This window comes from Mus musculus, chromosome 11, assembly GCF_000001635.26.
Source record: "Mus musculus strain C57BL/6J chromosome 11, GRCm38.p6 C57BL/6J".
Classification (NCBI taxonomy): domain Eukaryota; kingdom Metazoa; phylum Chordata; class Mammalia; order Rodentia; family Muridae; genus Mus; species Mus musculus.
This window is the reverse complement of record NC_000077.6, coordinates 65,870,029-65,895,271: the sequence shown is the minus strand read 5'-3', so window position 1 is coordinate 65,895,271 and position 25,243 is coordinate 65,870,029. Positions and strand designations below refer to the sequence as shown.

Below are 25,243 nucleotides of genomic sequence, written 5' to 3'. Positions count from 1 at the left end.
GCCTTAGCACCACTGCAGGAAACTCAGCTCTCAGCAATATCACCCTGGCAAGTAGTTCCAGTGCATATCTTCTTTCCTGCAGAGCATGTTGGGAAGGCTGTTTCCACATGGAGACAAGAAAATGACTTGATGAGAAAGAGGACTCAACTCTTCACCCTTCCCACCAAAACCCCAGCCATGTGTGGGCCCTTCTGTGTTTCCTCCCTGCCCAGATCAGACCAGTTCTGAGACTCTCTACAGTGGGAACCAGGAGCAAACATGTCTCTGAATGAGTGTGCTAATTGCCTGCTTCCTAAGATTCCTCCAAACAGGAAAGGTTTGGTTCAATGTAGGGCCAAAATAAGAAAAGAAAGAGAAGCCTTGTATGTAAGAGACCCTGTGTTCGGTCCTCCACACCACCAAAATGTTAAAAACAGAACAAGTGACAAATCACCATCAACCAGGTCTGAGCTAAGAAATAACAGTGATGGCATTGAAAAGTCCAACCTGGCTGAGTGGCTGCTCTGTGACAAAGGTTTACTGTCTGTTATCTTGGTAGCTATATCTCATGAAAGTCTGAAAGTATAGAAAGTCCAAAGCTTTAGTCTAGAGAGACCCAGATCATACAGAGGGTGTAGGTCAGAGGGTGGAGCCAGCCTTGCTGATCTCTCCTGTCTCATCACTCTTCCTTGCCTCATCATCAATGAACCATTGCCTGCCTCATGCCATACAGAGCTTTCTCCTCTATATTGCCCCCCATTTTAGAGGCTCTTTTTTCCCCTTCTCGTCTATCTAATATATATTTAGTTGGCAGCTGCCATATTCCAAATCCCATGACAGCATGGAACTACAAGCAGCATGCATGGATTATAAGGGATGGAGGGCTTCTGAAGCAAGGCCTTAAATTCACAGCAGTGATAGGAAATGCTTAATACAATGGGGCTGGTGAGATCGTATAATTCAGGCTAGATGAAAAGCTTGTCTATGGAAAAATTGAGAATCAGCTGCCAATGTCATAAGGCATAGGGGGCAAACATAAGGCTACAACTGGTCCATGGGTTGACGTGTGCAACTTGGAGAGAGATGCAGATAACTAGAGACTAAGAACAGGCAGAAATGAGGGTAATTCATTTCTATAAAGCCATGGGGGCTTAGCAATCAGGGATATGTTCTGATAAGTGTATCACTTGGAGGACATCAGAGGGTCATTGTGTAGACACTACTAGTTAGGCTGTCCCTGGATGGTATGACCATATGGAACTCCATTCTGTCCTTGTGACTATATTTTAGGGAATCCAGGAGTCAATCTTATCTGCTACAAGTGAGGGAGTAGTGTTGAGATATGATGTTGGGAGAGAGGTGAAAATTTATAATATTTATGGAAAATTAGAACAAGAGTTGACTAGAGGCATAGAGATTAATGAGCAGTGCTAAGCAGTTGGGGGGCATTGAAAACTAAATCTGTAATGACACTGACTGAATATTATGTGATTTTTTAGTGCTCTTCTGAGATTCAGCTACTGAACTTAACCAATTTATTTTTATTAGCATCATTGACATATGGTAGTTGGATCTTTCTTAGAGTTTCTTATTAATTAGCATTTTCATCTCAAGCATTACTGTTTGTGTATTCTTCAACCTTTTATCCCCTCCTAGTGAGTTTGAAACAGATCACAAATTCTGGTAGACTCTAGGCTATAGGATGTCAAATCCATTTGTATAGGGGGTGTCTCTTATTTAATCCCTGTTGTGTTACTCCCCCACCGGGTCCTGCTTCTAGCGATCACCGATCCAATCTCTGCTTCTGTGTCATCCATTTTCCAAGTTAGCAAAATCACAAAATGCTTGGGTTCCTATGCCTGGCTTATTTTACTTAACACAGTTCCTTCCAGTTTCATCTACTTTACCAATATCAGAACTACAATCCTCCTTTTAGCTGAATAGTAATCCATTATCACATTTCCTTCATTTATTCATGTGTCAATGAACTTCTTGGTTGGTTCTATGACTTAACTATCATGAACTGAGAATATTGTTTGCAATAAACTATCTCCTGACACATGGAGCTCATCCTTTAGATATGTGTCCAGTGGTAGATCAAAGATGAATTGTGCTGATTGCTTAGCTTTTATATTTTGTTTTTTACTGTTTTCTATGTTGGCTATAGTAATTTTAAAAATATTTATCTATTTTTATGCGCATGAAAATGTGTATGTACATAGTGCACTACTTAGGTTCCTAGTGTGTGCAGAACCCAGAAAACAGTATAAGATCCTCTGGAACTAGAATTATAAATACTTGTAAACTACCACACAGATGCTAAGGATTGAACTAGTATCCCCTGCAAGAGCTTCAAGTAGCTATAGTACGTTACATTCCCATCAGCTGTACATAAGCATCCTCCTTCTACACCCCTACAAAATGTTCATCATTTTTAACTTTAAAAGGTTTATTGACATTAGGAAAACATCCATTTTCTTGAATATTTTTATGTTTTTTTTCTTTGTTCATAAGAATTTCATATATGTATACAATAAAATATGATCATTGGTGGTAGTTTGAACAAGAATGGTCCCCATAAGCTCATCTATTTTAATGCATAGTCACCAGGCAGTGGTATTATTTGAAAGGATTATACGGATCATGAAGTGTGGACTTTTTGAAGGAAATATGTCACTGAGGCTCCAGAGGCCCACACCAGCTGCCTACTCACTCTTGATCAAGTTGCCACTCTCAGCTACTGCTCCAATATCTGCCTGCATACCACCATGCTCCTGTCCATGATGATAATGGTCTAAACCTCTGAAACTGTAAGAAAAACTGTAAGGAACTAAAAACTGTAAGCCCCCAGGAAAATTCTTTCTTTCAAGCATTGCCTTGGTCATGGTGTATCTTAATAATATGACAGTGACTAAGGCACATATTTACCCCATTATTTCGCCTTAAACTTCTCCAAAATCTTCCTATTCCATAAAATTCCTTCCAGCTTCATTTCTTTTCATGTTTTGATAACCAATATGTCCAGATAGAGTTGTCCATATGCTCATGAACATGCATCTATCTACTGGAATATGGGTAACCTAGCAATGGCTACATCCTCAATACAGAATGATTCTCCCTCCCAAGAAACCATCCACTGCCAATAGCTCCTCAATAAGTGGGTGGAACCTGGAGATCATCTACTCCATCCATGCCGAGATCATGATGGTTTGATATTCTTTAGATTCTATGAAGGTAATGAGAGTTACTGTGAATTAATGATTCTAATAGCTATGTCATGTCCAGAAGATAGTGACTCACAATACTCCCTCCCATCCTCTGACACTTGCATTCTTTCTGCTTTCCCTCTGTGATGTTCCCAGAACCATGAGTGGGGCAGGTAATAGAGATGTCTTGTTTAGAGCTGAGCACTCCATATCTTCTTCTCTGCAGTTTGGCCATCTTTATTTCTCTCAATTGACTCTTTATTCACTGAAAAAAAATAAGCTTCTCTGTCGGATATTGTGTCAGATAGTGTTGGGTGGCACATGCCTTTAATCCTAGCACTTGGGAAGCAGAGGGAGGCAGATTTCTGAGTTCAAGACCAGCCTGGTCTATATATAGAGTGAGTTCCAGGACAGCTAGGGCTATACAGAGAAACCCTGCCTTGAAAAACCGATGATGATGATGATGATGATGAAGAAGAAGAAGAAGAAGAAGAAGAAGAAGAAGAAGAAGAAAAGAAGAAGAAGAAGAAAAGAAGAAAAGAAGAAGAAGAAGAAAAGAAGAAAAGAAGAAGAAGAAGAAAAGAAGAAAAGAAGAAAAGAAGAAAAGAAGAAAAGAAGAAAAGAAGAAAAGAAGAAAAGAAGAAAAAAAGAAGAAGAAGAAGAAGAAGAAGAAGAAGAAGAAGAAGAAGAAGAAGAAGAAGAAGAAGAAGGAAGAAGGAAGAAGGAAGAAGGAAGACGGGAGAAGGGAGAAAGAAGGAAGAAGGGGAAGAAGAGGAAAAAGAAGGAAGAAGGAAGAGGAAGAAGAAGGAAGAGGAAGGAAGAAGGAAGAAGAAGAAGGAAGAAGAAGAAGGAAGAAGAAGGAAGAAGAAGAAGAAGCTGCTTCTCTAATCAAGACTGAGAGCAGCCCAGATCTGTAGGCATAAACATAATTATTTAGAAGTATTTTAGTATTACAACCATTCAGCAAAATAACAACATCAAGGTTTTACCCTTTGACCTCCCTGGACATGGGTTTTGACTAGGATTAAATTAAAAAGTGTAAATATACTTCTAGAGAACAGGCCTCCCATCCAATCAGGAGGTAGGTAGTTACCCCATAATGTCCATCCCACTACTGCATGAGTGGGAATATCTCACCTGGCAGGCCAACAATGCAGTGTGCATCATCAAACATTGAGCAAGATCACTGGTGTTTTTTCTCCCAAACAACCACGTAGTACTTTGCAGTTCTATAACAGCTAGCCAGCAGGGACAACTTTCCTGTTAGGCTTGAGACTGATATTTTTATGTCCTTGCAGCCAGTGTGTGTTCTCTTTAGCAGTAGGATCTTGCCCAATAGTTGTGGTAAGTAACAAGGGCAATGGTCATAGCCTTTGTTGTTTGAAAAAAACCTCAGGGAAATCTTGGAACAAATAACTTGGAGGGCAGTATCTCATGCCCCATGTCTTCTGGGGCCAACATGATTCACCTGTGCAGAGTAATTCCATTCCAACTCTCTTTGTTTTTTAAGTTTTATTTTTGAAATGAGTATCCTAACTGCTGTGTTTACATATGGCCCTTTCATGCATCCAAAGTTTGAGCTAATAGCAATTCAAACTAAAGTGGGATTATCCTTTCTCTTTACTGATTTTCTTCTTTCTTTGATGATATGGAAGGTGTCACTCTATTATCTTTTAAAATGTTTTTTTTTGCTTATATATCATATGCACTTCATTGTAGGTGTGACTTTAATATATATGTTTCAATGAGGTATAAAATTAAGCAATATATCTAGCATCTTCCCAAACAATTTTAGAGTACTTTAATTTTAATCATGTCCTTGTTATTGTTTCATAATGTATCCTGTGGTTTGTTATTGCTGTTAAGAATCTGCTTTCAATCTAATTACTATTCTTTTATAGGTACTTTATACTTTCTGATGGCTTTTAATATTCTAATGTCATCATTGATGTTCTAAAATTCCACTGTATGATAAAGATGCACCCTTATCATAAGAGGGATATACTTCTTTCAAATAAAAGCTCTGATATTTTGTTAATTTTGGAAATTATTAGCTTTAGACCTTACCTCTCCTTCATTTTCTTTATTCTCTACATGTTTCTGTTAAACTTATTTAGACTCTCTCACCCTACCTGCCAATTCTTATAAATGCTCACAACTTTCCATTCTTGTATCTTTCTGAGTTCATTTTAATCATTCTTCAGATCTTCCAGTTTCCTTATTCTATTTTCAATTCCACTATTTGTCTCATTCACTATTGCATCTAAATAACTGTGTTATTTTCAGGCATTCTTATCAGTTCCTTTTCAGATAAGCCAGCTCCTTTTTTGAATACCTTTGTTGGAGGCTTTCTGGTATATCTACTGCTCTAAGTAGACTCATTTAATGGTTGTTTTAGGGTTGTTTAATTGCCTTCCATTCTTAGTGTACTGATCTTTGTGAAGTATGTTTTTTAGGGAAGGAGGTTGTTTTAGAAGAGAGAAGGTCTTTGTTTTTGAGACAAGATCTAACTCTGTGACCCAGGCTGGCCTTGACCTTGTGATTTTCCTGCCTTAGTCTCCCAAGTGCTAGATGGAAGAAGTCTTCTAATTTTCTCCTTTGGTAATGATTCTATCTGAGGTACTTTCGGTTGCTATGATGAAACACCATGACCAAGGTATCATATAAAAGGAAAGCATTTAACTTGGAAGTCACAATTCCAGAGCATTTGTGCCCATGACAATCATGGCAGGCAGCATAGTGGTGGGCAGGCAGCAGACAGGCATGATGCTGGAGCAATAGCTGAGAGCTTAGACCTCAATCCACAAGCACAAAGCAAAGATGCATGAACTTTTGAAAGCTCAAAACCACTCCCAATGTGACACATCCCCTCCAACTAGACTGTGCATCTATTCTCAACTGTCCCACCAAGGAGGAACCAAGATTTCCAACAGATGAGCCTATGAAGGCCATTCTCATTCAAACCACCACATTTCCCTTCCCAGAACCCAAAGCTTATGGCCATGTCATAATGTAAAATGTATTCAAAAAGCCCCCAGAGTCATTCACAGTTTAAAAGTCCAAAGTCCAAATTTTCTTCTGAGACTCACAGCAATCTTTCAACTGTAATCTCTGTAAAATCAAAAAGCAAATTACATACTTCCATTATACAATATATATTAACATTCCAAAACAGAGGAAAGAGGACATAGTGAGCAAATACTGTATCAAAGACAGAAACCCAGAGGGGGCAAACCAAATCCTGTAATTCTATGTCTAATACCAATGGCTTTTATGCCTCTTCCCTTCCAGCTTTGCTGACTGTAACATACTTCTCTCTTCTCTAGATCCACTTCAGTCTGCAGCTGTCCTTGGCAGGTATCCCACAGCTCTGGCATCTTCAATATCCTGACATTCCCCAGTACAATTTACTTTTACAGATTCACACTATGGGTACTCTTGGTCTCCATGTAAGGACTTACAGACTATTCATTTGGCCTCTGCAGCTTGCTTTAACAACAGAAGAAGATTCTACAGCTCCTTTACTCTTGTATCACTCATGACTCTAAAGCCAGAAGTACATGACTGATGCAGCCAAGTTCTGCTGCTTGCATGGGATGGAACCTGGACCCTCCCTTGATTGACATTTGCATATTCTTTGACTTGCTGAAGCATATGCTTTCCTTTTTGTAATTGCAGGATGTGTTGGGTCTTGAAATGATAGCACCACTCCCTTTACTCCATTTCACATCGGGCCTCTCCTTATCTTTACAGAACAAGCATTGGCCCTAACATTAAATTTCCTGATGTTCTCTTTCTTTTAAAAAATTACCATTTTATATTTTCTTCCACTCTTGCTCTTGTTCATTGTAAATCTTCATGAGTGGTTACTAATATACAAGTGACAGAATCAATATTAGGCTGTCTTGAAATCTCTGTCAATGAAATTTGTCCCATATCTTCAATTTAGCCTTAAGCAGATTCTTAGTGTAAGGGTAAAAAGGAGCCACATACTTCGCCAAAATATCACAAGAATGGTCTCTAGCCTAGTTGCTAGTCTTGTCCTCCTTTGACATCTCTTGAGCTTGGCCTTCATAGTGGACACTGCCCTCAGCACTACTGTCTTCCATGCTCCTACTAAAATGGCTCACTAAGTCCTATTTACAATGTTCAACCACTTTCCTAGTCCAAAGTCCCATTGTCTTTCACAGTCCTCCAAAACTCACCATGCTCAGGCCTGTCACAGCAATAGCCCTTTTCCTGGTACCAATTTCTGTCTTAGTTACTTTTCTTCTGCTGTGATAAATTACCATGACCAAGGTAACTTATAGAATAAAGCATTTACAGTTTCAGAGGGTTAGAGTCTACCATGGTGGGGAACACAGAAGCAAGCAACTAAGTATGGTGTTGGAGCAGTATGCAAGAGCTTAGATCTTTTTCCATAAGCACAAGGAAGAGTGAGCTTACTAAGAATAGCATGGGCTTTGGAAATCTCAAAGCCCATGCCTAAGGGCACACCTCCTGCAGCAAGATCACACCTCCTAATCCTTCCCAAATAGTTCCACCAACTGGAGATCAAATATTCAAACATGAGGTATAGGAGCCATTCTCATTCCACAATTTCCAACTGTAAATTATAATCATTTGATCTGAGAACATGCTGTTTCCTGATGTGCTCTCCAATTCCTAATATTTTAATTCTATATTGGAATACAAGGACAAAAAAGAGTTGAAGTCAATAGGTAAAGACACAATCTTACAGAAATATACATTCTGGATACTTAACTCTCTTAATACCTGTGACTTGAACACTTCTGAAAACAAAATATTCCACTGAAAGAATTTCATTATGACTTAGTATATAGCTATTCCATTTAAATTAAGAAAAGCTAAGTTTATAGCTCAATGATGAGATACTTTTTTGGCATGTACAGGTCTCTGGAATTAACCCCTATTATCACATGCATGCATGTATACACATGCACACACACACACAAATATACACACACCCTCACAAGAATGAAAATTATTGTATGCCTCCTTCTCAGACTTCTACTACTTCTTACTTTCGAGTGATATGTATCTCTTAGTTTTCCAAGAAATCATCCCATTAGACATGGTGCTTAGAGTTTTCAATATTTCCCAACTAGAGGAGCTGACACACTCACTGTTAGGCAAAGCTGGGATTGTATAATCTTCATTTGCACTTGAGTTCTACTAAGGAATATCACAGTGAATTTTTTTTGAGCTTCTGCCCACCCCAGTTCTCTGCACTCCATATTCAGATAGGTGAAATGTTGAGGATACGTTCCTAAAGTCCTGATTGGTTTAAACAATGATCTGTGTTTCCAGGTCCAAGAAGCCAAATTGACAGAAGTAAAAATTAATGAGGCCCGAGAGCACTATAGGCCAGCAGCTGCCCGGGCATCTCTGCTCTACTTCATCATGAATGACCTCAGCAAGATCCATCCAATGTATCAGTTCTCCCTCAAGGTAAGTTTCACTTGGACTTTCCCCCATAATCATAATATATCAAGATAGCACAATCAACCTAGGGCACTATGAGAATTTACCCATCTTCTTCATTAATGATGACAGATTTTCAAGATTTAAGCCAGAGAAGCAGCTACATTGATTTTAGACTTATGTGACAGTCCTCACTTCTTTGATTTCATCTTACATAATTTAACCATAACAAAAGAGGATGCTGCTGTGAATATTGGCCTCATTTGTTCAGCAAGCAGATCGAACATCCATGAGTGCTGGATGATGCATAGCAAAGGGTACCAAGAAACAAAGGAAGTGTAAGAAGTTTTTCTCTCCCCAAAGAGCTTAAAAGATAATGGAGAAGATCCAAAATGTATATTGTTTTTTATTGATGAAAGACCAACTCTAGCAATTAAGAGAGGCCAGCATTAAATTACTTTTCTTATTATCCTAATATTCCCAAAGCTACTACTTAGGGCTGTTGAAATACCCATAAAACTAAAGTTCTTAGCACATTTTAAGTGCTGACTAAACTTATTGTACTCATGAAAAAATAAAGACCTATAAATTTTTGGGACTCGATGAAAGTACATCTTATCCCCTAGTGCATTCATCAAAACCATAATTAAAGAGGCGTTAAGATGTCGTGGGTGGGGGAGTTCTGAACAACATCACTGGTTTGAACCAATAAGCAGAAAGGTTGTATACACACACACACACACACACACACACACACACACACACACACATACACACATACACTAGAGGGAGGGGGCATTTCCCTTACACTGAAACCTGAATGCACACAGAAGGCATACCTTAGTTCCATAAAATATTTCCCACTTAATCAACAGTGGAAGTCAAGGTCAGCATGTAGGGTTGGTAATAGTGGCTGAGAAACCCTTAGGCTTCCAATCCCTGGGGCTCATTTAATCGGAGATGACCTGTCACTGTTTCCTAACGTCTTTCTTACATGATACTCTGCATCATGGAGAGACTCAGTTTATGGTATTTTGTAGTTATAGAAATAAACATAGGTTCATATTTATACCATAGGAACATGCAAATAATTACAAGATAGTAAAAAGCCAGCATAAAAATGAGCATAAGCAAACTACAGAACAATGTTCCTAGTTCAAGAGTAGTTGAAATTCACTATCAGTACCAGGAACCTGCCACAATGATGCTTTCTGAAAACAAAAGATCATGTGAAAGCTGTGAATATGCTTTCAAAGGGTTGTTTTCAGTTGTTTTACGGTGATAACAGTCTGATGCAGAAGGCTCTGAAACATGTCTTCCAAAAAATGAAGAAGTCACCTGGCATGGTGGCATACCTGTAATGCCAATCTTGAGGTGTGGTGCTGAGGTACAAGGATCATGAGTTTAAGACCAGTTTAGTATACTGAATTGGTCTAAGAAGGAATGGAAGGGAAGAAGGGAAGGGAAGGGAAGGGAAGGGAAGGGAAGGGAAGGGAAGGGAAGGGAAGGGAAGGGAAAAGGGGGAAAGGGGGGGAAAGGGGGAAAGGGGGGGAAAGGAGGGAAAGGGGGAAAAGGGGGAAAGGGGGGAAAGGGGGGAAAGGGGAAAAGAGGGAAAAGAGGGGGAAAGGGAAAAAGGGAAAAGGGGGGAAAAGGGGGAGAAAGGGAAGGGGGGAGGGAAGGGAAGGAAGGGAAAGGGAGGGAGGGAAGGGAAGGAAGGGAAAGGGAAGAAGGGAAAGGAAGGAAGGGAAAGGAAGGAAGGGAAAGGAAGGAAGGGAAAGGAAAGAAAAAAGAGAAGAGAAGAGTGGGAAAAGTATTTTGGATCCTGATGTTGTTGTTAAGAATGCCAAGGACAGTTGTTCACAAACTGATGTGATCTTTGAGAACAAATTTAAATGTGTAATGATTAAGTAACTGTGATAAGATCTAAAACAGCAGAAAGGTAAAAGAGGAAGAAGGGGGGTTCCATGGGCACTGTATGTAAATGGTGTGTACAGATACACATTCAGGCAAAAACAAAATCTTACACACAAAAATTTAAATAAATAAATCTTTTAAAATAATTACAATTATAATAAAGAGACTTGAGCCTAGCTCTTAGTCCTAGCAGATAGGGCCCAGACTCCGTACATACCAGGCTCCATAAAGCACTTGTAAATAAATGTAGGTGACTTTTAGCCCTGGTCTTGAGCCCCCTTTACATTTTCTCTAACAATTTTCAGGCATTAGTGGGACACAGTCATCCACTCTGTGTTTTCCAGTGCCTATAGTAAGTCAAAGGTGGGATTCTGGGAAATATGAGCACCAGAGCCAACCCTACTCTCAGAATGTGCATATTATTTTCTCATAAGTAGAAAGAATTGCTTTAAATACTAATATGTTAGAAACTTGATTTTGCCCATAAAAGTTTCAGAACAACTCTTGAGCATCTTCAAGGGTAGCTAAAGTCAGTGAAAAAAAAAAAAACCCTCTGGGAGGGGAGCCCTTCTAGGGAAGCTGCAAATGTGGGGTCGGGCCCAACCCCAGCCCCAGAGACACTGACACAACAAAAGGGAGATGTACTAGCAGCCAACATATGTGTAGTGTAAAATAAATGCTAAATGTAGCCAGGATTTATATTTTCTTTGAATACTTTCTGGGATTATAAATGACCTTACTCAAATTCAGTATCTCGAGGTTATTTAGTGACCACTGCCTTTGAAGGACATTTTAGAGGAAATAGCAGTAATGGCAATGAGAAGGCGAGCTATCCTGACCCTCTGCCTACCTGCTCTGCCAGTGAAAGCTTCCCACGTCGCTCCCTGTGGCCCCGGGGGACATTATCAGCCTCTAATGAGCTACTATTTTATTTAAACTCTATCAAGGGGAGATAAATACAATGGGTTGGGTTAAGCAGTGGCAGAAGACTCACTGAGATCACCAGCAACCGAAGAAAGTTCCTAAGACTTTGTTAACAGGAAACACCCTCACCATTCTTAAATGAAGAACACCAAGACTCAAACCTTACATGGCTTCCACTGAGGCCCAAATACTTGATGTTATAGAGACTGAAAGGTCTTTATTTTACTTCTTGGAACCACAAAAGAAAAATGGGAAAACAAATAGACATCTGCAGAACTAAGGATTAAATCAATTTATATATTGGTTTTTATTTCCTTTCATTATTTGTTCTATCCATCTTACACTTAAAATATAGTGGCCCAAGTATTTATTTTTATAAGAAATCACTAAGTTTCAAATGATAGAATATTAGTCACATGTAGGCTTAGACTTTTCAAACTGTCTTTAGTAAGGGTTCCCAAATGCTTCAATCCCACTTCTAGCCCACCATCCAACAATAGGCGAGAAAGGATCATAAACAGGACAAGGGGATGTGGACCTGTTTAGAAGTAGTTATTTGGGGGCAGTTCCAATCTCTGTTGTCAAGATGTAGGCAGTCCAGTTCAGTAGTATCAGGTTCCTAACTGACCAATTCAAAAGTGTCACCAAACATGAATCAGCAGCAGTGGCCAAATCAGCACAAGTCAGCAGGAGTGATTAGAATCAGATGGAATGCCAGAAGCAGTTCTCTACCATGCGTCTCTCAATGACGTGAAGATCAGAGAAGACATGAGCCCAAGGAAGCATCGCACAGCCAGGAATCCAAGTGTTCCATCACTGTCCGTTGGGTCCTGCTTATGCTCTTTCCAAACATCATGTGTCTTCTCGCAGATCTGCTACAGCAAAAGATCACATAAGTCTACATCACATGACACAACCAGGTATCTCCACTGCAGTCGCATCATTTTTATTTCATACCATGCCCTGTTTGTAGCTCAGAGATGGAGCTTAAAGGAGGCAGTGTTCTTTTCACTGCAGGAAAAGGCAGTGAGATTAAAAGATACTCTCAAGGACTTAGGAGAATGAACGCAAAGCTATTAGAAACAAACAAGTGGCATCCAAGATTCTTGTTGAGAGGAAAAGTCAGAAAATAAAATCATTCTCACTACCTACTATGTGTCAGGATCAGTTTTAGAAAGGGAAGTTGTTGAGAACGTGGTCTCTATGCCATCATCTATTAAGTAACATCACTAAGTCAAATAGTCATTTGTGGCTGGATTATCATCTTTGTGTTTAGGTAGTTATCCGATTAAAAACTTACCAGATCAAGCCCTTCGGCTACAGCACATTTGTTTTTCATTGATTTCACTAATCAACACTCAACACACACATTTATTAAAACCATTCTGTGTTGCTAATAACCTCTGAGCCATCTCTCCAGTCCCTAATAGCACTGGGTAAGTTATAAAGATGAGCTTATCTTGGCACATAGTTGTTGGTCCAAGTTCCAGAGGCTATAATAGTGACATTCTGTCTGTTGGCAGAGTCTAGAAGTTGCATAGGACATCATTTGGTAAGATTCAGGGATCATACTTCTATGCCCTATTTGCTAATGACTTCACCTCTGAAAGACCCCTCCTCGGAATATCATAATCACACTAAGTTTCCATCCTCTTAAATACTCAGAGTAGGGATCAAATTCCAATATGAGCTTTGGGAAACACAAACTAAGAGCTAATAATATGTCTGGTGCCCTCAGAGAGGTGTCAAATCTCCCGAGACTGGTGTTACAGTTGTGAACAACAATGCGGGTGCTGGGAATCAAACCTGGGTCCCCTGGAAAGACCATCCAGTGCTCTTAACCTCTGAGCCACCTCTCCAGTCCTTGATAGCACAGCTTCTTGCTGGTGTCTCCTCTTAGCAGGAAGCGCTGGGAAAAGCTTTCAATGAGCAACTAGAAAATTATAATATTCTTCATAGGGAAGAGGCTTTTAAAAATCACCTATGCTTCATCTTCTCTCCACAGGCCTTCAGCATTGTCTTCCAGAAAGCTGTGGAGAAGGCAGCTCCCAGTGAAAGTGTCACAGAGCGAGTGACTAATCTAATAGACAGCATAACTTTCTCAGTGTACCAGTATACCACACGTGGCCTCTTTGAGTGTGATAAGCTGACCTACCTAGCCCAGCTCACCTTTCAGGTAAAAGCAAATCAAATAATTTTTTCCATGAGTAATATTTACCATTCAGTCAGCTTGCTTAAGAAATGAGAGCATTTCTCAAAGGAGCTCAACCAGGTAGGCACATGCACTGACCCACCATAGTCCAGCTATGGCTGGGTCACACCTTCATAACTGACCATTGTCCTACTCAGAGCAGACATGTTTAATCAATCATTGTACTTTCTTCTTGCTGATACTGGATAATCTGAGATCCTCAAAATGTCCCTCTAGAAGCCACTACCAGCCAATCAAATTGGCACTGATCATACAAGCGATAGATTGGCACACAATCAATAGATCGGGCTTTCTATTGCTGTCACCATAACACACTAGGGGAGTTTTCAACAGCTTTGATTCTTGGGAACTTGAGAACTTAAGACTTTCTATGTCACTGTAACTAACATTAGGAATAAACCTTTTAATCCCATCAAAAAGCCTTAGAACTTCCCTTCTTCGTATGTACCTTCCTCACCACTCAGAATTGGGATTTTTCCATATATATATATAGTGCATAGCACAAGCTATATGAGCTCAAAGACCCTCTTCAATGCTAAAAGTCCAGTGACCTGTCATCCATTTGTCCTGTTTGTATGTTTCAGTGTCTGAGTTCATGTGTTCATGTTAGCACACCTATACCACTCACCCTCTGTATGACCCAGATGACAGCATAACCTTCAAAGAAACCTGGATCCCACCTCTCATGTGACTCATCTCCACAGCCAAGACAAAGGCTTTCCATCCCGTGCACACACCTCTCTTCATGCCTCTCAAGTCCCTGTACCTTCAATCCCCTTTCCCTGGAAAGTTCTCCCTTCCTATTTTAACATCCCTGTCTCTTACCTTCCCCAAAACCCCAAGACAGAAATTTTAGTTGGATTAATCCATTCCTTCTTGTGCCTGCTAGTCACTCCTCTACTTCGGAGCTCTTTATTGATTTATATATGCACTTCTATTTTGCATATATTCATATGTCGCTTTGACACTTCCTTCAAATCATGTCGTTTGTATGTGTCATCTGCTCAATTAAATTGCAGGCACATACTCCATGGCACTTATGATTGATATATAATACTTGCTAACCAAGATATATAGTCATCCTCTGTGTGCATTTAAGCTGCTCTGGTGTTTTGGCTGAAAACAGATGCACACAGAAGAAATTTGCATGAATATACACTTCTAATCCACCCTCTTTAAAGAGCCAAAATTGATGGGCAAGCTCTAGAGCTCAAGGCAGCAGTAATTACACTAAGTGACAAGCCCTAAGATCTCCAGCCTGCTGTGACCACAGCTGAAGAATCTCAGTGTTGTTGTTCTACATTGCAGATTCTCCTCGTGAACCAGGAAGTTAATGCAGCAGAGTTGGATTTCTTGCTTAGGGCTCCAGTACAGACAGGGACTCCCAGCCCAATGGAGTTCCTGTCCCACCAGGCCTGGGGAGGCATCAAGGTAAGTACCAATCCCTAGAAAAAGTCATGCTCTCCCAAAGGTTTGACTTCAATGCAAGACATCGGTGTGTCTCTCTCAGAGTTGAAACATGGAGCCATTTTGAACACACGAGTGTTCCCTTTCTTGCACCACCACAACAATCTCATCCTATCCCAGGCTGCCAAGAAGCAACCAGTAAATGCTAGGGTGAGAGCTCTCCCTTAAGGATGGAAGGGAATCAAAATTTCTGATGTTTTGTGTTTTGTTTTGTTTGTTTGTCAGCTAAGCTTCCTTCCCTCTGCAGAGGCTTAGGGCTGGAATCTGTGTGGCTCAGATAATCCCAGGGACTTTTGTGAAGGTGCTCTATATCTCTTCCTGAAGTCAGGCCGGTGCTGGAGCTCTGTTAGGCATGTCCATTAGTCTGAACTGAAACTCCAAGCAAAAGAATCCTTCCCAACCTGGGACTCTTAGCGCTTAAGAGTAGTTCGTGTATATTGGATTTGTTGGGATACGCTACTTGTCCTTTCAGCCTCTTGTTTATTTGAGAAATGGGTCTTGTTTGTTCCCAGTTAACATGAAAATGTGAAACACAGGTTTTACCATTTAGAAATAGCAAATCCAGAACACAAGTCCATGTTAGGCAGATTAGTCTAGTTAAGATTTTATGAATGTTGGAAAGATCACAAGCTAGAAAGTCCTTTCAGTAGGGACTGAATCCACACTTGGAACCAGACCTGATATCTACCAGGAAATGAGGAATGATTGACTCCTAGATCCAGAGAGTCCAAGCCTGCACTCTATGGAGGCAGCTCCCCAGTACAGACCCAATGGGCACACGTGAAATAGCACATTTGTAAGATGAATCCTGTTTATGATCTTCCATGTTTGTTCTCCAAGTGTACAAATGTTTAATGGCACATAATAGTGGCTACTTTGCTGGACTTGGAAATCCTGACCCAAGTGTCTGATGCCTTTATGAAAAGTCTGATCTGAAAGCAGTTCTGAATGAACCCATGTGCAGAACAAGAGCAACTATGAAGATGACTTAGTCCTTGGATTCAGATGTGTGTGTGTGTGTGTGTGTGTGTGTGTGTGTGTGTGTGTGTGTGTGTGCATAAATATAAGTATGAGTATGATTGTGTGCCTGAGCAGCATGTGTTGGGTGCAGGGGAAGCACTCTGGGATGTTACCTAACTCTTGGATCCTTTGTTTCCTTATATGTAAAATAGTCATCATAACATCTTCCACAAAGTAAACATTCAGGAGTTAGAATCTGCTGATAGTTGTGGTGTTTGCTTCACAGGCTGTTGTTGTCAAGAACTATAAGCCAAGCTTTCTAAAAGGACAGAAGTGTTCAGTTGTGGAGCCTGGAAATCTGAAGTGACAATATAGGCAGAACCAGGCTCTCTAAATCCTCTTGGCAGGACTTGTCTTTGCATCTTCCAGTTTCTGGGAGCCTGTGACATTCCTCAGGGCCCTATAGGCTCAGGCTCCACCTGCACAGCCAAAGCTGTCTTCCTTCTGTGTGTCTCTTTCATTCTTGTAAATATACCAGTTACAGTGGACCTGGGCCTACCCTAATAAAACCACTTAAATTGAGCACACCTACAGAGACCATATTAATTTTTAAATTTAATTTTATTGAAAGACAAACAATGCTGGAGGATAATTCTTCAGTATAACTTTTGAGAAACACAATTCAAAATAATCCTGATTATCAATTTTGCCAATATAGGGGACATGCATGCTATGGCTGATGGGGGTGTACCTATTAGAATCTGTCCACAGGGAAAAAATGTTCAGGCATGTGAACTGTCCAACTGAGCCATATCCCGTTGTCTTTCCGTGTATTCTTCCTCACTATGCCCTCCACAACAAAAGTGAAGAAACGATTCACAGTTTTCCACCTTACACAGCTCAGCTCACTCACAGCAGGGTACAGATTCTTTCCTTCCCTCCTTTCACAGAGTGCACTGTTGGCATGGCTTAGCTTCATTCTGGCTTTTTGTTTTGTTTTTGTGGACTGAGCTCATCTGCTTGTTTAAAGTCTTTTGCAAATGAGCAAAGCTCAAGCTCTCTCTCTCTCTCTCTCTCTCTCTCTCTCTCTCTCTCTCTCTGAGTTTGTTGTGTGGAGCAGCAGCTCCTGATCCATCAAACTGGAGCACAGCCTGGGATGTGCACAGGTGAGGCACAGAGCAATATGTGGTATGCATCATGGAGGCTTTTGATGAATGCTTTTAAAGTGTTCCCTTGGATCGCAGCCTAAAGAAACAAACTGAGTATAATTGAATAGGAGATAATAAAAAAAACAACAACAACAACATTTTAAAGGATTCTATCTAATGAGGGAGGTTGATTGCCTTGCTTCCTTCCCTAGAAGAACTAATAAGTAGGTAATGAATGACATTTCTGTGATAAAATCCTGCTTTTATTGTTATCCTTTGTAAGGATGTTTTCAGTCCCCTCAAAGGCTGAACTTTCAGGTAATGGGCATGTTCTGTTCTTCATTAGAAAATCTCATCTGTGCTGAATTTCTTTGTTTGCCTTTGAAAAGGCCCCTGACTGCCACTCTGGTTGTCAATTTAGCACTGTTGTATTTTGCTGCACAGTCCAAAGTAATTAGGTTAATTAGTCATTTCCATTTAGCATATTAGAAGGCTAGAAATCCCTTTTCCTCATTTGAGAGATTAAATGTTGCAATTGTGTTCATCAAAGAGCTTCAAGGATGTGGTTTCAGACCCAGTCCTGGCAGCTGGGAGCTCTGGTCAGGGTGTACATTGCTCTGTTTTGTGGTCACAATAAGGGCAATTGGACGGCAAAGGGTTAATGATGCTGCAAGCTGGTGGGGGGTTGGGGGGGTGCAGAGAGCCTGGAAGTAGATGAGAGTCAGATCCTCAGCACAGAGAGAAATAATGACAGCAGGTGCAGCTTTGCCCAGCCCAGCCCAGCCCAGCCCTCTTGCTGGTCCTGCAGATATCACACTTCCTTAAACATTTCCCAAAAGCTGCCTGTGCCCAAGGATGTTCTTGCCCACAGAGAACTCACAGTCTTATGGGAATTAGAGATGAGTAATATAGCAATTGAAATCCAATAGCTGCCAAGGCTCCATGGAAGGAACTTTTATGTTCTTCAAAGCTTTGTGTCTATGCTAGAATATTAAGCTATGGCACATGATCACCTGGCCTCATTTTTTGGCGTGAACAAACCTAAGCCCAAGTAAATGTCATATCCAGTGATCTGTAAATTGTGGTACTAGGACTGAACTCTGTCTCCCGGCCCCTCATCTACCTTTCCTCAAAGCACCCCACATCACTTGTCATGGAAGAAGGTGTTTTTCATGCTATGTGGTTAGGGTAGAATTAGTAATCCACAGAGCCCAAGGAAGAGGATGTGTGTTCATCACCACAGAAGAACACAGGCACAGCCAGCCCTTCCACAGCCCTTCTTTGTCCTCATTCCCAGTAAGGATTCTCAGCTGCTCTCGTGCTTCTCATGGTCCCATCTCACCCTCAAGGTTTTGACTCACTTTTATCCTTCCTATAAGATGCTTTCTCATTCTTTCTACCTCTGTGCCTCCCTAACAGAATCCTCCATGCCTTCCAAACTTCCTTCATCTCCCTTTTCCTTAAAAATTTAAGCTACTTGAAGGCACATACCTATTTTTTTCACTATTGTATTCTGATGTTCTTGGAATATAGTAGGAACTTGACACATGTTGAAAGAATATATGAATAAATAAATGAATGCATGCATGAATTAATTAACTGAAATGGATGGGCTCAAATAATAATTTTTGAGCTTTTTAAAATTCATTGCATTCTCTGGGTGTTTTAGACCCTCCATCTACTGTTGGAGAAATAAAACATAAAGGGGGAGTAGAAGCAGTGCACATCATGAAGTGTCATCAGGGCATTGTCTGGTGTCAAATCCCCACTGAATTCACTTGCTTTTTGTCACTACAATGATATACCTAACAGCACAACTTATGGTATCAAGAATAATTTTGGTTCATGTTGGTATAGGACTCAGGTCATCAGGATAGGGAAGGTGTGAGGGACAGCTCAATTTTCAGTGTAGTAGACCAGAAAGCAAGACCAAAGGTGGTCAGGGATAATATACCCATAAATATCCACTCCTAGTGACCTTTCTCCAGCTAGCCCTTTCCTCAAGTTTCCAAAATAATGGCTACAAGCTGGGGATTAAGCATTAAAAATAAATGCTATATTTAAACCATAACACCCACCCAATATTTCAATATCAAGACTAGTGATACCATAGACACATTAAGAAGGCATAGTAAGATTTACTACTCTTAGCTCACACTGAAATGGACTGTCTATAGCACATCCGTTACCTCAATGGTCAGGGATCTTAACAGAATTAACGGAAAGATCTTAAGGGCCAGGGGAAATGTTGAATAATGGCAAATAGTGTTTTCTGGACACAGCAGGTCAGCTGTGCATAGGAACTCACAGCGACTGTGGCAGCATGCACAAGGCCTATGTCGGCTTGGCCAGACAAAGCCCCAGCATATACAGAAGGAGGTAGGAGTTAGTTCCCTGAGGATTTATTGCCATTTGATAGCTACTTGGAGAAGATGCAATTTTCTTTATGGATGTGACTTTTGGTATGTAACCCGCACTCTAGGACAATTATTATACCCAAGAGTATATGGAAAATATGATCTCAATTTGGGGGTAGGGGAAGAGAAAGTGATAAAACAAAATTGGGTGAGTAGGAAGGTGGAGATGGATCTGGGAGATGCTGGGGAAAGGGGGTAAGTGTGATCATAGTAATTTATACTACTTTGAAAATGAGGTTTTCTAGAAGGAAGGGGGAAGCTTCCAAGAAGTGCAAAAATGGCTGGAAATCCAGGAATGAAGACTACCCTGGGAGTACCATTCATAGGAGCTATGACTGAGCCACAGTAAGGGCTACTATGCATGAGCAGAAGTTGCATGGTATAGGTTCCCTCCAGCTTCAGAGGAAGCAGTGCCCTAGATTGCTTCCTATCCTTCCCAAATAGGAGGAGGAAGAAGGGATAAGACATAAGCCATCAGGAATCAAACATCTAGGAATTGAGTGATTGTTTATTGGAAACTTAAGCTCTACGGATAGCTATAAGTGCTCTACGGAAAGATGCGGGAACATCATGTGCTAAATTACAGAGGATGTGCTGTGTTTGCCAACTTCAAACTGGACTTTGTAGAGCCTTAGCAAATAGTTAGCATAACCAGCACAAGAAAGGGAAAGAGTCTAAGAAAGAGAAAGAGGATAGAACTTTAGCTGAATTGGTGGAGTCAGACACATACCCAAGATTGAAGCAGGAAAAGCTCAACTGGGATGAGAGGGAGCAAGACACCTCAGAAGGAGGCATTAAATGAAGAAGTGTGGTTCCCACATTCTGTATTTCAAGTTGATCCTTACATATTAGACAGACCATGGAAATGAATCCTCGGAGCATCTGAGGGATAGATGGGCAGAGTGTGGTGGTACACTGAATGTGTAAACATAACGAAGAGCCTTGACTTGGGTGCTGGGGCTCTGCAACCAGAAAACTACAGCACCTACTTCGACTCCCTTTTATAAGTAGCAGTGTGCTGCTGGCTGTGACCCAATCCTCACATTTTATTTACAACTCTGCATGGTACTTGTGAGCAGTGTATTAGGGGTGAGCTTGAGTATATTCTTCTACTTTCTTGATTACTTATAGAGGAAAATCCAAGACTCTAGACTAGCATGCAAGTGAGTCTGCTTTGTGTCTAGAATGCCACTTGCCTTTCCACCCTCTACCTCCAATGCAGTGCAAGCCACAACTTTCTAGAAAACCTACAGTTTAGAACAGCATTCTCTGGCATTCTCTAGGCACTCTCATCAATGGAGGAATTCTGCAATCTGGACCGAGACATTGAAGGCTCTGCCAAGAGCTGGAAAAAGTTTGTGGAGTCAGAGTGTCCCGAGAAGGAGAAGTTTCCCCAGGAGTGGAAGAACAAGACAGCCCTGCAGCGCCTCTGCATGATGAGAGCCATGAGGCCTGACCGGATGACCTATGCCATGCGGTAGGAATCAGGGTACAGGCTCTGGGAAAGCATGTATACAGGACAATCTCGGGAAGAGCAGCCTGGCAGAGCTGTTCTTCAAGACCATGTTTACATAGTAATGGGCACATTTGTACTAAGACTAAAACCTATGAGACCAGTTACCTTGGGCATGCCATCTGTTGTCTTAATATCTTAATAGAAAGTGTGGGAGGAAATACCCATCAATATGAACATTGAAAATTATGCCAGGCACATAAAATATGAAGAAATATGGTGGGATCCAGAAGGCATATAGAAGTCCTATATTTAGGATCACCGAAACAAAGAAATTGAGATAGTTATAATTCTAGCTATTTGACTTCTCCTTTGACTTCTAACTTCTCTGCAAAGTTGGATGATCATCAGTGGACTTTGTGTGAGAGGAAATGGCAAGACCGAATATCTGAAAGAGAATGGAGAAGGTTTGAAAGGGGGCTTGTGGTTTAAAAGATGGTAAATCATACCACGCAAGTGAAAAGACCAGACCTAGATTTTCAGAACCCACTTCAAAGCTGAATGAGTGTGACAGCCTTTCTGTAACCCCAGTGAATGGCAGGGACAGGGAATTCCTAGAGCAGCAGTTCCCATCCTGTTGGTCCTGACCCCTTTGACGGGTCAAAAGACCCTCTCAACAGTAGTCACACACCAAATAGCCTGCATGTCAGATATGTACATTATGATTAATACAGTTTATAAAGTGGCAGTGAAAATAATTTTATGGTTGGAGTCGATATAACATGAGGAATATATTAAAGGGCAGCATTGGGAAGGTTGAGAGCTCTGCCCTAGGGCAAGCCAAAGTCAGCTAGTCAGAATCAGCAAGGTCTAGATACCAGTGAGAGACCCTGTCTCAATAGTTAAGGTGGGGAGCAATTGAAGAAGATGTTTAATATCAATTCTGGCCCTCCAGAAGCACATGTACAAATGTGCATGTGTACTTATACATATATGTGTACCTACATCTATGTGAACATGCCTACATGAGCACATATAATACATATGCAAAAGAGAGAACATGGATCTGTGAAAAATGAGAGAGAAGGGGGAATAGAGATGTAGCCCAGTTGGTAGAATGCTCGTCTACCCAGCATGCAATCCAGCACCGTATAAACTGGGCGTGGTGGCACAAGCCTATAATCCCAGCACTCAGGAGACAGAGGCAGGAGGATCATCAGAAATTCAAGGCTATCCTCTGCTTCATAGCAAGTTTGAGGCCAGCCAGGGATACATGAGACTTTATCTCAAAAGAGAAAGAGGACAGGAGAGAGAGAGAAAGCAGATTACTGGATGAATGGAAGGCAAGAAAAAAGAAGTATGGCCAAGGAAATTCAAAGAATCCCAAGGCTACATGTGTAATGGCACCAGTCATCACCATTGGGGGATCCTCCCCCACACACAAGATATAGAGTCAGAGGTACATGGTTCCCAAACTAAAGTTCTAGTACTTTCAAAATGATAAAAAGGGAGTTGGGAAAGGTAGATGAGGATATAATTAGAAGTCAAAGGTAGGGAGTCTACAGAAGCAGAAAGCAGCTTAACAGCCACTTGGGAAACACCTGAACGTGAAAGGTCTCACTGATGCCATGAAAATATTCTAATACTGGACTGTCAAGAAGATTGTACAACTTGGTAGATTTATTTTTTAAAAAAATCAGTGGGTAATACACTTTCATAAGTGAGGCATGTGGGTTATTTATCATACCTCAAAACATTACTTTTTAAGTAAAGGAATTATAAGACAGAATCTACACTAGATGGTAAAGGAGTGAGAAGAAGAATGGGCTGATGGGAAATCGTCAGGGGGCCTGGAAACTGAAATCCCTGCACTTTTCATGACACTCAGTCAAGCAAAGGCTTGTTGAGATAAAGGTGTGGTACCAATGGCTGCAAGGATTTGATGATTTTGGTTGGAAAATGGGAATTTTTTTTCCAGACATATAAAAACAAAATCCCAAGTAATGACATGGATTGAGGGATGGCCATGATTTAGGTAAAGAAAGGGGTAAGAAATGAAAATCAATTGGTATAGAAGCTGAAGAGATGGATCAGTGATTAAGAGCATTGATGGCTCTTCCAGTAATCCTGAGTTCAATTCCCAGCAACCACACAGTGGCCATGACTGCCTGTAATGGAATCTGATGTCCTCTTATGGTGTGTCTAAAGACAGCTACAGTATACTCATCTACTTAAAATATGTAAATAATCTTTTTCATATAAAAAAATAAAGGTGTGAGGTCTGTCCAAACAGATGTTGATGTCACCCAGGCTAGAGAGGAGAGCCCATGTGTTGAGAGAATGGTTAAAGTGACCAAATAGGATGAGAAATGGCACTGGTGTGAACTGTTAGTGCTGACACAGCCAGGAAACAAGTCTAAGCAAAATCACACAAGTGGGAAGGCGGTATCTTGAAGATACCATTAGACAATGAGTAAGATGTGGCCACTGCCCAACACTGATGCCAATCTGGTACAGGAGAATAAGCCCAGCCAAGAAAGATGGCACAGGAGAGACTGTGTCTTAGAGATAGTGGAAGGGTCAGTGAGAGTCAGGAGTTGGTCAGACATCTAGTAAGCTGGAAGGATTTGTTTGACACAACATGGGATAGATTGAAAAAGGCCACTGGAGGCAGAAGTGGAAGAGAACTCAGTGAAGAATAGAATATGAAAGAAGAGTGGGGTCTTAAACACTGTGCATGATGGCACATCACAGGGATATGGCATAGGTCAGATTTGCTATTCAAAGAAATTGGTCCTTATTCTCCAGAAGTGTGAGATGAGGTAGACCAGGTCTACAAAGGGAGGTAGCAATGGTCTGGGTCAAGAGTGGTCAAGAGCCGGGATCTAAGATGCATGGCTTAGAACTATCAGTATAGACATTAAATGTTAGCAAGGTGTGAACTTGGTACTACTCCTAACTCTTTAACTGTCACGCCAATGAGCTTGAACATGCCTTTTCATTTCTAGAAGCTTCCATTTTGCAAATGTTATGATTTTTTTTTTTTGGATGGATGCACATGCTTATCTCCTCCTGCAGAGATTTTGTTGAGGAGAAGTTGGGAAGCAAATACGTGATGGGAAGAGCACTCGATTTTGTAACCTCATTTGAAGAGTCAGGACCAGCCACTCCCATGTTTTTCATCCTGTCTCCAGGGGTGGATCCACTGAAGGATGTGGAAAATCAAGGTGAGGAGAGCTTGGTTTGAAGATGAGTTTGCAGTTGTCCTGTGCCCTTTCATCCTTTGGTCTATTGCTTTTCCTTATCTACATTCAAGGTTCACTGTGTAAAACTATCTTTGCAGGACAGACAGAAGCCAGGATAGCTGATAAAGCGAAGCCACAGAATCATGTACCACAGAGAAGAGTGGGTTTCTCTTTAGCCATCCTGTTTAGCCCTGTGACTCATGTTGAACTGATATTTGCATATAATATAAGGCATCCAATTTTGTCCGTTGGTGGATAGCTACGTTGTCTCATGACAAGCTGTTGAAAAGGTTGAATTGTCTTGGAACCCTTGTCAAAGTTAAGATCATCCAAAGGGAGGAAAACATCTCAGATGGCTCACAGATACTTAGAATTCCAACTTCAGGGGATCTGATGCACTATTCTGGCCTCCATGGGTACCACACTTAGGATATGCCCGCACAGATACATATACATAAATGGAAATAATAAGAAATATTCTAATTTTTAAATTAAATTGATCATAAGTGTAAGAGCTTGTTTGGAGACTATTAATCTATTCTGTTGATCTATATATTTATGTATGCTGACAGCAATAATGACTTTGGAGCCTTATGGTAAAATTTTAAATCAGGAAATGAGTCCTCCAGCTTTTTCTTTACTTTAAGACTCTTTGAAGTTCTTGGAGTCTCTTATGTTTCCACAGAACTTTCAAATCTAGCTTATCAAGTTCTGCAAACTAAAGAAAAGTGTATTCAGATTTCAGTGGGAATGGCTGTGATTCCCATGTAGGCAGATCAAGGACATGTGGCAATCTCACCAATATGCAGTGCTTTAACATGTGATCAAGGGTCATCTTCCCATATTTTGGTATAGCATTGGAAATGTAAATGA

The 25,243-nt window shown here is 40.8% G+C and overlaps 1 protein-coding gene across 9 annotated transcripts in view; it reads left to right on the top strand.

Moving 5' to 3' along the window:
- The window catches only part of Dnah9 (dynein, axonemal, heavy chain 9), a 337,258-nt gene that overhangs the window by 273,310 nt on the left and 38,705 nt on the right, over window positions 1-25,243 (top strand). For all 9 annotated transcript variants that reach the window (XR_003949434.1, XM_006533213.4, XM_017314522.2 and 6 more), the window contains 5 exons: window positions 8,517-8,657; window positions 13,474-13,644; window positions 14,989-15,111; window positions 20,956-21,149; window positions 24,204-24,352. Coding sequence is in view for 8 of the 9 variants with exons in the window: in XM_006533213.4 (XP_006533276.1) it covers window positions 8,517-8,657; window positions 13,474-13,644; window positions 14,989-15,111; window positions 20,956-21,149; window positions 24,204-24,352 (778 nt within the window). In the remaining variant the exon portion in view is untranslated. The remainder of the gene's footprint in view (window positions 1-8,516; window positions 8,658-13,473; window positions 13,645-14,988; window positions 15,112-20,955; window positions 21,150-24,203; window positions 24,353-25,243) is intronic.